At 37.3% G+C, this 16557-nt stretch overlaps 1 protein-coding gene across 1 annotated transcript in view; it reads left to right on the top strand.

Annotated features, from left to right (window-relative positions):
• Positions 1-1037: 1037 nt before the first annotated feature.
• ERCC6L2 (ERCC excision repair 6 like 2) overlaps positions 1038-16557 on the top strand; it is a gene marked incomplete at both ends in the record, with an annotated part of 49858 nt that continues 34338 nt past the window's right edge. The window contains 10 exons of the mRNA XM_079548254.1: positions 1038-1115; positions 1339-1546; positions 4216-4640; positions 7009-7128; positions 8077-8270; positions 10066-10227; positions 10637-10844; positions 12250-12390; positions 13852-13965; positions 14979-15098. Of these exons, the coding sequence (XP_079404380.1) occupies positions 1038-1115; positions 1339-1546; positions 4216-4640; positions 7009-7128; positions 8077-8270; positions 10066-10227; positions 10637-10844; positions 12250-12390; positions 13852-13965; positions 14979-15098 (1770 nt within the window). The remainder of the gene's footprint in view (positions 1116-1338; positions 1547-4215; positions 4641-7008; positions 7129-8076; positions 8271-10065; positions 10228-10636; positions 10845-12249; positions 12391-13851; positions 13966-14978; positions 15099-16557) is intronic.

Raw genomic sequence — 16557 nt, 5'->3', positions numbered from 1 at the left:
TTAGAATGACAACTTACATATTCCTGCAGAATTTTCTAACATGCTTTGAGGGCTGAAATTCATTAAGTTTCTGAGGGTTACATTCTCATTATTTTGCCAAATTTTCAAAACATCATGCTGTTTTCAGCTTTGTTTTTATGATGGTCTGGCTATTGTCACATTCCTTTAGAATCAATGTAGCTAAACATGACTACATCTGTATTTTAAAAACAACTACATTTATTGGTATTGTATTTTTGAACAACCTACCCCAACGTATATGGTATCCAATATTTATATAGTTTATTGCTGCAGCAACTCTATCAGTGCTTCCACGCCTGCTATTCTTCTGTTAGTCTAATACCACTGGCTCATAAACCACCACACATATTTAATTAAATTGTTACAAGAAAATTCCATCTAACAGCAAAGACAATTACAGTACAGAAGGAACTTCATCTTGCTTTGAGTTCTGTTGAGTCCTCATTCGTCTCAGAGTAGGCAAGTGGCTGCTACCTGCAGAAAAGCACACAGACTCACGTTTGGTGGAATCCATTGCTGTGCTTTGTTCCTAGCAGTGTTTTATTCAGAGCAGCAAATGCCATGACACCCACTAGATTCCCTACTGGCTTGCTGGCACAATCACTTCCCTTTTTTCTTCCTGTATGAATATTGCTACAAACAACAGCAGCATTAAAAGAAAATTCAGTTAAAAATTTAATATGTATCAAGGTGTCTAATTATTCAAGCTGGCAACACTCCTTTCAGGGGCTCTTCAGGTGCAAAGTCACACCGTTCATCTGTCATAAATCTGCACAGCAGTAGCACTACAAGTACCACAATCCAACCCTCCACACATCTTACAAAAGCACTTTTAAGTCAGTGTGGGTACCACCATGCTGCTGCACTCTGTGCAGATAGGAGTTGCTCCTAAGCAGTCCTTTCCCAAACACCGGCCTCACTACAACAGCCCCATGGCCCACAGCTCCATGACAGTCCTAAGGCTAGTGCCCAAAAGGGCCACAGACCGCTGCACTACAAGTCAGTGACAAACCGCAATGGCGGAGAAGGCCAATCCGAAGACCCCGAACCGCGCCCTCGTCGTTACGTCGCAAACTTCTCACTTAAGGCCCAAGGCTAGCAATCCGCGGCCGGCATTTCCTAGCGCTCTCGCGAGAAGTAGCGCAAGCCTCGCGATATGAAGAGCCGCGCCCGCCCCTGCTGCTCTTCTCGCGGGATTGCTCCCGCCGCGCTGCGTGGGTGGCAGCGTCGTGCAGGGCCGTGTTAGACGGTGAGGGTGAATCTGTCCGGTCGTTATCGAAGGCTGAGTGAAGGCAGAGTGCTGTAACATGTCCTCAGCGGGCGCGGCGCGTGCGGTGGCTGCTCAGCGTCCTAGCGGCTTCCCGCGCCCTATCCCGGCCGTGCCTCGCAGCGGGGTCGGTGAGCGGTGCCCGTCTCTCGGCTGCCCTTGGGGAGCGTGAGCGTCCCGCGAGTCCCGGCCACGCTGCTGGGGTGATCCTCGCCACACCTGCACTCACGTCGGTTAAGATGGGTGATGCGTGGCCAGGTAAGCGGGTTGACGTGGGCTCCCGGATTGCGAAAGAGCGGGTCTGGGTGTCACCGGGCCCCTTGCCCTGCGTTCACAGAGTGTGGGCCGCGGGGCAGAGGCGTCTTGCGTGGGGCAGCTGTCCCACGGGTGTGCTGATGGCCCCTCGCCTCACCCAGCAGCAGAGCCACGCTGTGAGGAGTGCCGTGGTGCACGGCTTAGTGACGTTCCCTTACAACAAATATCCTGTTTTGTATTTCTTCCTTGGGAAGATTGGAAGCGTGTGTTTGAAGTGGACATAAAGTGTAGATGCTGAAGCATCTTTTAGAAGATGCGTCGATTAGTCTCATGTTTAGTAATTTTGCTGCTAGGCTTCAAATTTAGAAAAGATAATGCTTTTCCATTATGGTATCATGAGTTTCCTTTTACAGCAACTTATTGGAGTGTAAAAAAAACCTTATATTAAGTTGTTAAACCTCAATAGTTAAAAAGCATTTGTGGTAATGTGCTTATTCTGTATAGGAGTAATGAAATAAGCTCATCTGTGACTGCAGGCCATTATCATCACGGTCTGAAATGGTCAATAGTGTCATGGTGCACTTCGTCATATATGGCAACAGACTAGATATAAACAGTCATCTTGAATGCCATCTGTTTTCATTGATGGCTATGCTGGGAAGCTGCAATAGATAGATGTCCTGATTTGCAGAGGTTTTATCCTACATAAATGATTGTTCAAAGGAAGATAGTGTAGCAGTTTTTACTTTGGTTTGTACAGCGTTATTTTCCAGAATCTTGTAGTACTTAATACTTAATCCTTAATACTGCTGTTTTGCCACTTTTCTTTTTATTCCTCCCTTTGTTCCTTCTTTGTTAGTTTGAAATTTGTTATTACAGAGTTTACTCTCCAGTACTCTTTATTCTACTCTGCACAAGTCATATGCAGCTTATAAAAATAAATGTTAAGAAACAAAGGCTTTGTCATATTAAATTATAGTATTAATCTGAATGTTTAAATGCTGTGTGTCACTTCAGATATTATTATGAAAGAGAGTAACAATGAAAACGCTCTCTATTCTAAATTTTGTTTTGAATATTTCGCAGAGATCTGTATGTTGCTAGTTTTGTTTTTCAGTATTCCTTCTTAATTTTGAGAAATTGTCCAAAGCTTTAGATGGTACTGGAAGAAGATCATACGTTTTTTGTGCATGAATTTGGTCATGTTTTTGAGGCAGTACATATACAAATACTTCAAAAGGAGAATAATTGACTATATTTTACTGAATATACTGTCTGTAATTAACTGTTTGCCTCAAAACGTTATTTTCAGCTTCACATACTTTGGAGGAGGTATGTAGTGTCTTACATGCAGGGCATAGGGTGTGGGATGAAACTTAGTCTGAGCAAGGATGATGCAGGGATGGAATGAGTGTTCTATGGAGATGTTATTCTAATGGAGTGACTCTAGTTTTTGAGCTAGTTAGTGCAAGAACTAGTGGGCCATTGGTTTAGGGTGCAAGTGTATAGCAGACAAAATCTTGTTGCACATTGGAGAGCAGACCTGTGAGACTCATATATAGTTGGAGGACACCAAGTGCAGGAAAACTGTGTGTGTTGAAGGAAGAACAAAGCTACTAGGAAGAAAGGTTCATTGTTGGTAAATACGGTAACAATACCTGGCCCAGGAAATCTCCTTACTCATACTTCAAGTCATTCAAAGACACACACCTCAATTCAGATTTTAAGAACTTCACATGTGGTTGATATTTATTGGGCCTGCTTTTTCTGTCGTTGTTTTCCCCCTACGGTGAAGGCCTTGCTTTTTCTAATATTTTGTTAGGTACTTCCTTGTCAGTACAGTATGAATTCTTTTAACTCTTTTACAGTGCTGGTCTGATATTTTTCTTTCTCTGTTAGCAACACATGCATCATTAAAGATTGTATCAGAAATGTAAAAAATAAATAAATAAAAGAAGCAGCTCAGTTTTCTCTGTTAGTGTTTGATATGCAGTATTAATGGGGTAAGACCTTACAGAGAAAGAGATTTTAATAGTTGAAGACTTTACAGCTGTGTAAGGAATTCAGTCAGTTACCCACTTTGGAGAAGGACATAGGCAAATGCTATCCTCATATATGTTCTTAGAGTACGCTTCTGTTACTTCTGAAATAAGGTTTTTTCTTCCTAATGCTAGACATTATGAGGAGAAATGTGCTTCATGCATGGTTGTATTTGTGAAACAACTTAATGAAACTGAAGTACTGCATTCAAGTAGATGACAAGTGCTATCTGTTGTAGAGGGTATTTTGAAACAGGTGACATGGTTTGTTAATTGGATGCTAACCCTGTCAGTTTGGGCTTGTCAAGTGAAACTTATCAGTCAGTGTTTGCATGAGGTTTTTTTCCTGGCAGGCTTTCAGGTATTTTAAAAACAGCAATACAAACACTGTATTGCTTATTGCATTGCAAGTGCCTATCTTGGAATTTGATTCTAATCGGTAATAGGTATTGTAATTCTAGTGCTGCCTTCAATAGAGCCTTGAAATGCATATAATCTTGAGTTATATGCCTTTCATGAAATGAGTTAGTATCTAATATTTAGGTCAGTGTTTCCAAATGTAATACTTCGTGCATTTGGCCAGTTTTTCATTGTGTTATTTTTGTTGTTGTTTTGTTTTGTTTGTTTCCATAGATAGATGGCATGTTGGGGAGAGATGCCTTGCACCTTGTCTTGAAAATGGAAAGCTTTATGAAGGAACAATATCATCAATTGAAAAGGACAAGAATGGAAAATCATTTGCTGTTGTATCATTCTTGGGATCTGAAGATAAGAAAATACTAATATCTGAGCTCTGTAAAGTTGAAGCTGGTAGATGTTCCTGGAAGAGTGTGATATTTGATGACAGTGACCTGGAAAAGCCTTATTTTCCTGGCCAAAATGTTCCATCTTCAACAGTTGCTTTTAAGTTATCTGATGACGGTGATTTTATCCCATATACAATTAATAGATACCTGCGTGGTTATCAAAGGGAAGGAGCCCAGTTTCTCTACTGGCACTATGCTAATAAAAGGGGATGCATTCTTGGAGATGATATGGGCCTTGGAAAGACAGTACAGGTATTTATTTTGTTATAACAACATTAAGACAATAGATTCATTTATTTGCTTTTTGGCAGCATGTTTTCTGTGAAAAGTATTTATTTTCTAAGTTGACTTACTAAATAAAAGCCATATTGTAGAAGGTTTCTCTCCCTTTTCTAGCATGAAGTTGGAGGAGGCAGGATGTAGCTGTTCGTAACAATACTTGAGAGGATGGAGTCATTGCTGATTTAAGATAAGCTTCTGACACTCCACAAAACTGGGATGTGATTGTTTGTACTGTAAAGCTTGGTAGTTGTGGCAGTTAAGATTTTTAATTAGTGTTTGTGTTATGTTGAATATATTTTATGGATTGATACCCACACATCATGAAAGTAATTTGTTGCACTGGAGAATGCTACTAGTACATACACCACTTAACAGGTCTTAAAATGTCTTTTTACTCTTTTTTTCTTGAAAATGAGTAGTTTGACTGTACTTACTAGGAACAAAAAGAAGATGCGTGTACTATCCCATCTGGAAAAAGTACTGAGGTGTTATATAATATTTTTATCATTATTGAAAATGCAAACTCTGCTGATGAATAGACAAAGAATGGCTGAATTTTTTTCATTATGCTTTGAATAACTGCAGCCCAATTGATTCACTTATTTTTCTGAAGTAAGGCTGTTTTTACATTTGAAATAATTTTCTTTAATCTGTTTGGCTTGAGTTAGCACCTTGAGTCCTATAACAAATAGTCCTTGTCCAACTCTCGTTGCTCTTCCTTTTTGTGAAATGCAAGCTCATTTCTTTGCTGGTAAATACTGGCTGTAGCATGTCTTGTGCATCCTTTTAGGAGAATGTCAGCTGATAAGACTTCTGTGCACAAATGCTTGTTCTTTAGCAAACTTTACAAGAGAAGTGAGTGAACTAAATTGGCAGAACTTGCCTGAATAGAGCATTAAGAGGAGTATTGTGCATGTGTAGAGAGCTGCTGCTGATCTGTTAACATAACTAAACTAGTTCCATTTACCTTGTGTTTCACCTTATCTCAGATGCATTCCTTGTTCATTGCAGCTGAGTAAATCAGTAATTACTCAAGAACTGCAAATATCCAACTTAGTATTGAAAGAAACATTTGTATAAGGTAAAAATCAGGAGAAAAACAAGCTGTCCTGCTTCCACCTCTTTTCTTGAATCTCATGGCTGATTCTGTGATGAACAGGTCATGTTTGTCACACAGTGGCAGTGTGTTCCTTTGTAGAATTTGCATTTTCATCATAATGTCAAGTTTGTAGAAGAAAAATACAGTTTTTGAATACTGGCTTAAGTATTCCTTTCTGAAAGAGTATTTGCTTTTCTCAAGTGTAGTATGGGTAAGAGCTGAGAAGACATGAATAGGTGAGTTTACTTGTTTCAGAGATTCCCATGTGTGAAGGAATAAGTATTAATTAAACTTCACGGAGAACCAGCTAATTGATTTACAGTCTTCTAGAAAATTTTGCTTTTGCTTATCACTTGGCTGAATATTACGATTTCTAAACTACAGAGTGATGAGAATAAGAATCATTTCTAAATTACAAGGTATCTGAGAAAAAGGCTTTTCTTCAAGATCGTATCGTAATGTACTTTCTACTCTTGAAATTTTTGTTTGTTTGAATTTGCTTTAGTGTGTGACTGTTTCATTTTGAGTTGTAGTGAAGGTAAGTAGAATAATGTTATGTTGTAATAGGATTGCAGTAATTTAAGGTTCTTGTCAATGACTTTAGATTGCCTCCTACTTTTATTTGAAAGAACCAAAAGTTTCTCATCAGAATTGCTCCTTTACAGCCTTTTTGTTTTTACAAATTTGTGATGCAAATTCTTCCAAAAATGGAAGATCTGAAAAAACATGTAGATTTTATTTTTTGTCCTACTGAGAGTAAGAATAAAATTCAGCTAAACAATGCTGAAGAAGCAACATGTACAAAACTTGCAGCAGCTTCCTAGTGTCTTAGCTTATATGAAATGATATGAGAATTTGAGGGATAGAACATACAGAAAACCACATTAACTTATCCTACTGCTTCCTCATTTAAGATTCATGTGTTTGTCATTTGTCATTTCCAGGAAAACTGCAGTACATGCCTTATCTCTTCCTTCTCCTTTATCTTCTATATTGTATTTTTGAGGGTTTTCCACTTAGAAAATGAAAGTGCAGTATGGAGCAATGAAATGTTCTTATTGTGAACACAGGTTTCTCAGTTAAAAATGAGATTAATTTTTTTAAAAAAATTGAAATATGTGTATTAACAAATAAAATCCTGTTCAGGATTTTGTCTGAAATATGTATTTTCAGAGGGACTTACTCATTTTCTGTTGGTGTTTTTGTACATAATTACTAAGAGTTGTTTTCTTTCTGAAGGTCATTTCATTTTTGGCTGCAGTGTTACGCAAAAAAGGAACACGTGAAGATATTGAAAACAACATGCCAAAATTTTTACAGAGGACAGTGAAAAAAGAATCAAAATGTAACCCTAACAAGGTACAGTTTTCACTGATAAAACATCAAGAATTTTGGTAAAAAGCAATACTTGTTTTGTTGTTTGTTTGCTAGCTTTTGAAGTTAATGTATACTGATTTTCAGTGTTTGGTTAATTTAACATGAGAAGACAAATGCAACTCCTGGTTACCATTGGTATTTTATGTTATTGGAAATTTGAGTGGCAGAATGATTGTATGACTGTGAAAAAAATTGTTCCTTTGTAAATTCAGGCAAAGAGGAAGGAAGAGATGAAAGGATATCACTTAATGTGGAAAAAACATGAGTGCTTCTGACTGGCTCTAACAGAAGAAGTAGTTTACTTCAAGGACAATTATGTATTGGAACAGGTAGCAAAGAGAGGTTGTGGATCTTCCATTCTTGAAGGATACTATAGACTTGAGTGAGAGAAGTTCTAACTGCTTAAATTCAGTGCTGCCCCTTCTTTGATTGGAAAGCTGGACTAGAAACTGATTTTATTATTCTGTGATAATATTGTACAGATTGTCTTAAATTTTTAAACCTTTTTTGATATCTTTTCTCATGCATTGACTAGATTTATGGCTCAGAGGAACTTCCTTACCATTATTTTTTCCATCTCTAAAACATTGAATGGTGTAATAGATGTTATAATAAAGCGGTATGGTAGTATATGATGTCTTACTGCAGTTCACTAAAATACCAGTGTAACTTTGGATACTTTGTACAGCATTAGTGTATTTCTTTCTGTAGTATTTACACACTCTGTAAACTCATTACTTCTAAATTTATATAAATATTCAGGTATTTTCTATACTGTGCTTTGAAGCAACACAATTTAATAATTCAGACTATGGAATAATAAGATAAATCTCAAGGTTATGACTTTTCACATTGAGAATTTCCACATTGATAAAGTGCTGAGCTGTAGATCTTCCAGTAGGACTGTAACAGCTATTTCATATATTTCAGACTTTCCTCATAGTTGCCCCTCTTTCAGTGCTGTATAACTGGAAGGATGAGTTGGACACATGGGGGTACTTTAAGGTCTCTGTCTTACATGGCAGTAAAAAGGAAGATGACTTGAATCGTATCAAGCAAGGGAAATGTGAAGTTGCCCTTACAACATATGAGACTCTTCGCCTGTATTTAGATGAACTTAACAAGTAAGTATTACTCATTGCATTGCAGAAGAGAACTATGTTTGTTAATTTATTAATTTATTAAATTCCTAAGTCCTAAAAATAAGTCCTCCTTTGTTTGTCCTATAGCTGCCAGTATTTTAAAACAGAGGAGCCCTTCCTTTTGTTATGCTTAAGAATACTTAACCCTTCACTTAGCAAAAGAGAATCACTGGGACTGTTACATCTTGGAAATAGATAAAAGCTGCATGAACAGTTCTGTTAGCTGGTAGAGGCAGAATGCAATAGCTAATGTTGCCCTTGATCTTGCAGTGTTCCAGTGGTAGGTGATTGAAAAGGGTCATGAACCTCAAAAGAGTGTCTTACTGTTTTGAATAGTCATCACCAATAAAAGTCTGATCTCCAGCTTTCTTTGTGCACATCTGAAAAAGAAGTGCAGATAGGAGACGTTAAACAGCTGGTGGCTGGAAAAGAAGTGCATGTGCACAGCCTGTGTCAGTGCAGCAGGACTTATGTGTGAATGAATGCACTGCTTCACTGTAAGGATTTAACAAACTCAATATGCGAAGCATTTATCCATATAGGCATACAGTGTTCATCGAACAGTCTTAAAGGCTGTGTATTTTGCTTAGATAGAGTGATGAGTAGGACTCAAACTGGTCTTTAATTGTAATTAATAATTAGCAGATTTTAACAATATCATAAACTCAGATTTGATTGAAAGTAATTAACAGGCATCATACGTGATTACTAGATCAGTTTTCAAAATAGTCATCTAAAATTCATGAAACCCAATCAGGGGAGAGATTTTTTTTCTAAACATGGCTGCTGCAAGTAACGTTAGCGTAGAAATGAACTTGTTCTGAAATATTCGTGCATATCATAGAATCACAAGGTTGGAAATGACCTACAAGACAATCTAGTCCAACCGTCTCCTCATCACCAATGCCACCACTAGCACTAAACCATATCACGCAGCACGTCATCCAGATGCCTCTTGAACGCTGCCAGGGACGGTGACTCCACCACCTCTCTGGGCAGCCATTCCAGTGCCTGACCACTCTCTGAGAGAAGAAGTTCTTCCTTATGTCTAAAATATAAATAAATATAAATAAAATATAAATATAAAATATAAATAAATAAAAATAAATATAAAGCTGTCTCATAAATTTGTTTCTTCCTAGGGACTTAGTTATTTAAAATTCACAGAATACAGTTCATTTTTTCACGAAATTTGTACTTGATCTGCTTGCAAAGTATCTTTCAATCTCTACTTCTAACTATGATCCTCTTGGTTTCAAAATTGCAAAATATTAGAATACCTTCACAATATTGGAATCATACAGGTCTTGAAGTAATTGAGTAATGCTTTCAGATAGTAAACTACCATTAGAAATGCTTTCAGCATATTTTTATCTGGATGGATATTGTTAGGAAATGCAAAACACAGCTGTGCTAATCATGATTCAGAAGCTCACATTAAGAGATTTATACTGTTATTCCAGATCTTACTTATGAGTGGGATTAGTGCTGGTAAGGTGTGTGTCCAGAAATGAAAAGCTGCTTTCTTCACAGAAAATATTTGATGCAGTTGACAATAGTTCATCTATTTTATTGTGTAGCTTAGCCATTATAATTAAATTTACTAATCAGACAAAGAAGTGGGTAGTGCAATGTATATGAAATAAGAAAGTAAAAATAAGTACTTTTTTTTTTTGTTGTAATAATCAAGACTGTACATGTAACTGATGTCAGTTTTTGTGTATGTGAAGTGATAAGTAATTCCAATTAAGGGAGAATATTTTTTCTTGCTATGAAGTATAGAGTGGTCTGCTGTCATAGTGGATGAAGTACACAGAATCAAGAATCCAAAGTCTCAAATAACTCAAACTATGAAGTCCTTAAAATGCAGTGTTCGCATAGGCCTTACCGGAACCATTCTTCAAAACAACATGAAAGAACTTTGGTGTGTCATGGACTGGTAAATAAAATACTTTTTTTTTTTTTCCTTTTGTTTATCTTTGTTTACTAAGCATGCCTTCTTCCCCTCCCTTTCTCCTTCCCCCCTCCCCCACCCACTCTGCGCCTTCCACACACACAAAAGAAAAGGTCTGTTGAGTAACTTTGGACAACGTTGTGCCTTTGTTTTCTCCAGTATGTGCAGGTCATTCTGACTTACTTGGAAGTAAAAATTTCTTGCTAGTCCAGAAACATTGATTGTAAGCCAGAACAATTCATAGTATGCTTTTAATCATTGGAAAAGCATAGGTAGCCTTGAAGATGTTGCAATTCCCTCATAACCAACCCTTACCCAATGTTTTGTTTGTTTGTTTGTTTGTTTATTGTGGTTTTTTGGTGTTTTTGTTTGTTTGTTTGCTGATTTTGTTTAGGGCCCTACCAGGACTTTTGGGTAGTAGAATGCATTTCAAGAGGAAATTTTCTGATCCAGTGGAGCGTGGCCAGAGGCACACTGCAACTAAAAGAGAGCTAGCAACAGGTCGTAAGGCGATGGTGAAGCTGGCAAGAAAAATGTCTAGCTGGTTTCTGAGACGTACAAAAGTGCTTATCAGTGATCAGTTGCCAAAAAAAGAAGACAGAGTAAGAGCGCCTTTGTATTTTGAATATATTATATCTTTTTTTGTTGATTTTGCTGTTTTTTCTCTTTCATCATACGTCTGCTAGTTTATGCTTTTCTCTTGGAGTTACAAAATTAAGAAGAAACTAGAGCCTTAAAAAGAATGCACGTAAGATTGTGTGCTCTGTTGGTTTAGTTACTATGATTGCTTACTGAAATAGTTATCTAAGCATGAAAATGCTCAGCTAAACTTTCAGCTAGTGATTTACACATTTTATGTGCCCTTTGCCACATGTATCTTTGCAAATTCAGTGTATGTAAATCTCTTGAAATTTGATGTAGGATTTTTGAATTTGCAGCTTGATACCTTGTGCATAGAACAGTTTGCTTTTAATCTTTTTTTAACTCATTTTCAATCAGTAAGTAGAGGGAAACTCACCAGATTAAAGATAATTATCTTAATCTGTAATCTTTTTCATCTGGTGCTATTGTAAACATCACATAAATCAATAATTCTTTATAGCTAATATTGATTTCTCTTATTAGACATGTTTCCTTCTAAGTAGATGAACACATTAATTTTCAGATGTTTGTATTCAAAATTCTGTGTTCTTCATCCTAAGATTATTATAATGTCATCTAAGCTGTCTTGTAAAGGGAAGATTAACACAAACATTAGTCAGTTGTCTATGTAAATCTAGCAGGTTTTATTTCCATTCTCTTGTTAGGCTGAGTATATGTTCAAGTTACTGCTATATTATTATAGCTCAGCATGGTGCTGTAGCAGTGTGGGTGGCCTATGTCAGGGAGTGATATTCAGATATCTGTCTCCTGCTGGTTAAGACTAAAGATGTCATGGAGATGCCACCCATGGTCTCTTAGAGGAGGGATAAGTGTTTTAGCCGTAGCTGTGTATAGAGCACTGCATTCTCAGTGCTTCTTCTGTTTGTCCTGCTTGTGGTACTGCCCTGCAAATAGCTGGAGCCTAAGAAGAGAAAAAGGGCAAATTAAGCAACTGGCAAAATGAGGGAATCCTGTGTTATAATTATGCATTTATGTCTGTCACTCTTCCTTCGTTCTCTTAGTCTTCCACAAAAACCCAACTGAGAGGTTTGTAGAAACCTAAAAGCAGGTTGTTATAACCTGATATTGATTCTCTTTCTAAAATTTTGGGAAGGGATAAAATAAGTTTACATTCATTTTGTATATAATTTCCAAATACTTTTGTCAGCATACAGGTGGTTTTGTTTTTATTTTTAATATGAGTAGTATAACTTTCTATCAACGTTTGTGCAAATATATTATTATTTTCTACCTTATGTGCAGTGCTCCATGCTTTGTTGATTTTGTTTTGTTTTGGTGCAGTGCTCTGTGTTTATAATTTTATGCTGCATGTAACTGCATTTTTTTGGACTTTTATTTTTACAGATGGTGTACTGTTCCCTGACAGAATTCCAGAAAGCAGTATACCAGGCTGTGCTGAAGACAGAGGATGTAAACCTAGTATTAAGAGCAGGAGAGCCCTGCAGCTGCAACAGCGGCCGTATAAGGAAGAATTGTTGTTACAAAGTAAGAACTTAATTGTCTGAAGTTTATAATGTAGACTTTCTGGTTGGAGCAGAGGGTAGGTATTTTTCAATATGCTCTTGCCCATGAGGAGCTGCTTGAAGTGACTGCCTGGTCTTAAGTCATCTGTTTGTGAAATCTTGACTAAAAACATTGTGTCATGCTGAAGTCAGGCACTTCAGGACTACAGCATAACTGCTTGGCATGCCCTAAACAAAAGGTCATTATTAATACAGTATATTTGGAATTTGTTGTATTAAATACACCTGGTGTTGGAAAGGGTTTTACATTGGGACATTTTATACTTGTCAGGTATGCGGTTACTGTGCACCATAGATGGTCAGTACAGTAGCTGCAAATAAGAGACCTCCTGTACCCAGCAGATTGAGATATAGTTGTTTTGTAATTACAGTTGGATTGTGTCTTCACTCCTAAAAACATGCTTTGGTTTACTTTACTGAAAGGAGAGCTGTAAAAGCAACTGTTTTATAATGCAAGTAGAACGTTATTCATTAGGAACAGCTCTGCAGATTTCTTCCTTCTTTGGACTCCTTTAATGCTAATAGATCTAGCTTTGTTTTTGTTTCTCCATATCTCTTAGTAGACTCAGAATGCCTTTTAAATATTTTCTTTCTTTTACTTCTAAACTGTTTAGGTTGTTGCGTACTGTTTTTTTTTCTTTCTTGTTTCTGAGGTAATGTGGTGTATTTAGTCTTATGCATCTTTATTTGAAAACAATCTATCGTCCTGTTGAAATATGCTATGAAAACTAGCATTAGCTCTTTGCAAGCTTTATCATTGTTTTGTAGAAAGAAGGTGCTGTTGAGTTTTGTTCACTCTGTGCAGACTAGTGGATACCTGTGTTGCTCTTATGGACAGTCTTACTCCAAAGTTAAACATGAAATTTAACTTGAGAAGGGAAAGGAAACCAGTATTGATAAATCAATCAACTATAACCAGAAAAATAGCTGTTGCTGCTATTCAACTATTCAGTGTTTAAAGTTCTTTATGTTAAATGAGATGTTTATGAGACTCCACAAATTTTTGAAGTAAATAAGCAGTTGTAGGTTAAAAAATCATTCAAACAGCACTAGTTCGCTTTCCATTTATTTAAATTGTAAAGTTGCTTTTCTTACCAAGGAATTCTCTTGATTATCGTAACAATTTCTGTATATGTCATACTGTCTGAAATGTTTATCAAGCATTTGGTTTGTTTTTTTGTTTTTGTTGTTTAAAAAGCTGCTTCGCTTCCTATTAATGGAATCATAATGCTGAGAAGAAGAACGTGCCTCAGTTTTGCTAGAAACAAATCATTTGGAATCAATTTTTGTACTACTTGAATTCCTAATGCACTAAATCTTCTTGAAATAGTATTTTAGTGTATTTCTTATTTTTAGGAAAGTTTGTTTTTGAAAGTATTAGCAATACTTGTTGGTTTTGCTTGTTTTTTGTTTTGTTTTATAGATGAATTCCCACGGTGAAACAATTAAGTCATTGCAGTTCAGTTACTTGACAATCCTACAGAAAGTTGCAAATCATGTTGCGTTGCTGCAGACAGACAACACTAGCAAGCAGCAGGTTAGTTTTTGGAAGTACTTAAAAAGTGAACCTTTGGAAAATTAGATTAAAGCTCTTGAATAAAAATTGCTGTTGGCTTCTCTTTCAGCCTTAACATACTGAAATTCAGATATTTTGCAAAATTATTTTTTTGTTCAGTGAGTGAGAATGTAGCCCTTATTTAATAGATATAAATATAATGCATCTCTAGTTCCAGTTGATGAATATCTGAAAATGGGGTTTGCCTTAACAACGGAGAGCTTTAGGAGAAAGTCATTTTTAGTGATTTTTTTTAATAATCCCATTTTTAGTGCATTTCTGAGAAGTGAGAGGTAAGTTTTTGTGCAAATAAATAATAAACAATGAGAACATGTTTTGTTTGTTTTTTTTTTTTTTCCTCTGGAATTCTATATTCAAAGCAGAGTTTCTCTAAATAATATGGGAAATGTTTTGGTAGAACAGGGAGAACGGTATTGATTTTTCTTGTAATGGTTATTTGCCAGGAAAACAAGATCTTTGATTTTTAGGAAGCTTTACTGCTAGGACTCCAGGGTCATAAACTGTAAATAGCCAAGTGTTTTCACTGTTTTTTGTTTTGTTTTTTTTTTTTCCTGTACTGTATATATAGTTTTTACTGTAAAAAAATATTTCAGAGTGATTCCTGGGTAATAGATGAGGTATTTTCTGCTCTTCCGGAAAAGGAGACTTAAAGTGTGTGGTTGCATCCTAGTTCTAGCAGTTCTAGCAGTAAAGTTTTGACTTTTGAGTAGTTTAAATCCATTTCTCGTCTTGTTTTTTGTCATATCAATTGAACTGTAGAAAAAAGATTCCCAGAAATGCAGTTATGCTACGGGGTCAAGAGAAATGCTGATACACAACTGCTGGGCTATGAAATGTATGAAATTTGAATTATTCCAGCAGATTATTTGTTTCAGTTTTATGTTTTACTATTTCAGTTGCTAACTTTCAGTTTCAGTTTTACTATTACCCAGTGTAATTCTGATTTTTAATGCCTTTCGAAAACTTTCTTTCAGGAAACACATATCAAACGAGTTTGCAATGAGGTGTTTTCCAGTTTTCCAGATTTTATGAAGTTAAGCAAAGACACAGCCTTTGAAATAATTTCAGATCCAAAGTACAGTGGAAAAATGAAGGTAAATATATTCTTCAGAGACAGAAATAAATATTACTAATAGTAAAATGTGCTGTATTAGATGGATGTAAGAAAATGCATGCCTACTAGGTGTTTTGTTTTAATAATTCTGTTTACAGTGGTAAGTAGCACTTCAGAGATAAGCTGTTCTTAATCAGAATGCCATCTTGCAAAGACTAGAAAAGAGAAATTCCCTTTTGTCCTATCACTATCTACCCAAGTAAAAAGTTGATTCCCTTCCTTTTTATAATCTCCTTTTCAATTATGGAAGACTGCAAGGAGGTCAACCCTGAGCCTTCTCCAGATTGAACAAACACTGTTCCCACAGCCTGCTGTTATAGAAAGGTGCTCCAGTCCTTTGATCATCTTTGTGGTCCTCCTCTGGACCCACTCCAACAACTCCACTGACTTCATGTCCTGGGAGCCCCAGGCCTGGATACCATTCTCCAGATGTGGCCTTTCAGAGACAGAATAGAGGGGGGGCAACCACCTCCCTGTCCCTACTGGTCACCCCTCTTCTGATGCAACTCAGGATACTGTTGACTGCAAATGCATGCTGCTGGCTCATATCCACCTTTTCATTCACTGGGGCCCTCACATCCTTCCACAGGGCTCCTCTCAAGGAGTTCTCCCAGTCTGTACACTTATCTGGGATTACTCCAACCCAAGTGCAAAATCACACACTTTACTATTTTGAATGTCATTAGGTTGATGCAGGCCCACTTTTTGACCCAGGTCCCTCTGCGTGGCTCTCTTCTAGCATGTCAGCTGCACCACTTGGCTTAGTGTCATTAGCAGACTTGCTGAGGGTGCACTCAAGCCCATCATCAACGTCACTGATAAAGATGTTGAAGAACACCAGTCCCAAGACAGATCCCTGGGAGGAAACTGCTCGTCACCATCCCTCACCTAGACATGGTGCCATTCACCACAACCCTCTGTCTGTGGCCTTCCAACCAATTCCTTATTCACCAAATAGTCTACCCCTCAAGTCTGTATCTCTCCAATTTAGAGATAAGGATGTGGTGGAGGACCATGTCAAAAGCCTTGCACAAGGCCAGGTAGATGACATTGGTCACCTTCCCTCTGTCCACCAGTGTCGTCGCTCCATCATAGGCCACAAGACTGGTCAGGCATGAGGTTCCCTTGCTAAAGCCATCCTGGCTTCCTCAGCTCTGCTGCTCATCCCTTAGATGTCTTAATGTATCTTCTAGGATGATCTGTTCCATGACTTCCGAGACACAGAGGTGAGGCTCACTGGCCCGTAGTTCCGCAGGTCCTCCGTCCTCCCTTTCTTGTACACGAGAGTGATGTTTCATTTTTTCTGTTCCCCAGGGACTTCACCCAACAGCCATGACTTTTCAAATATGATGGAGAGCAGCTCAGCAGCCATATCAGCCAACTCCTTTACAGCCCTGGAATACATGTCATCCAGCCCCATAGACTTGTATATATTTGGT

Source organism: Tetrao urogallus, assembly GCF_951394365.1.
Source record: "Tetrao urogallus genome assembly, chromosome: Z".
NCBI lineage: Eukaryota > Metazoa > Chordata > Aves > Galliformes > Phasianidae > Tetrao > Tetrao urogallus.
This window is presented reverse-complemented; position numbering and strand designations above follow the sequence as displayed.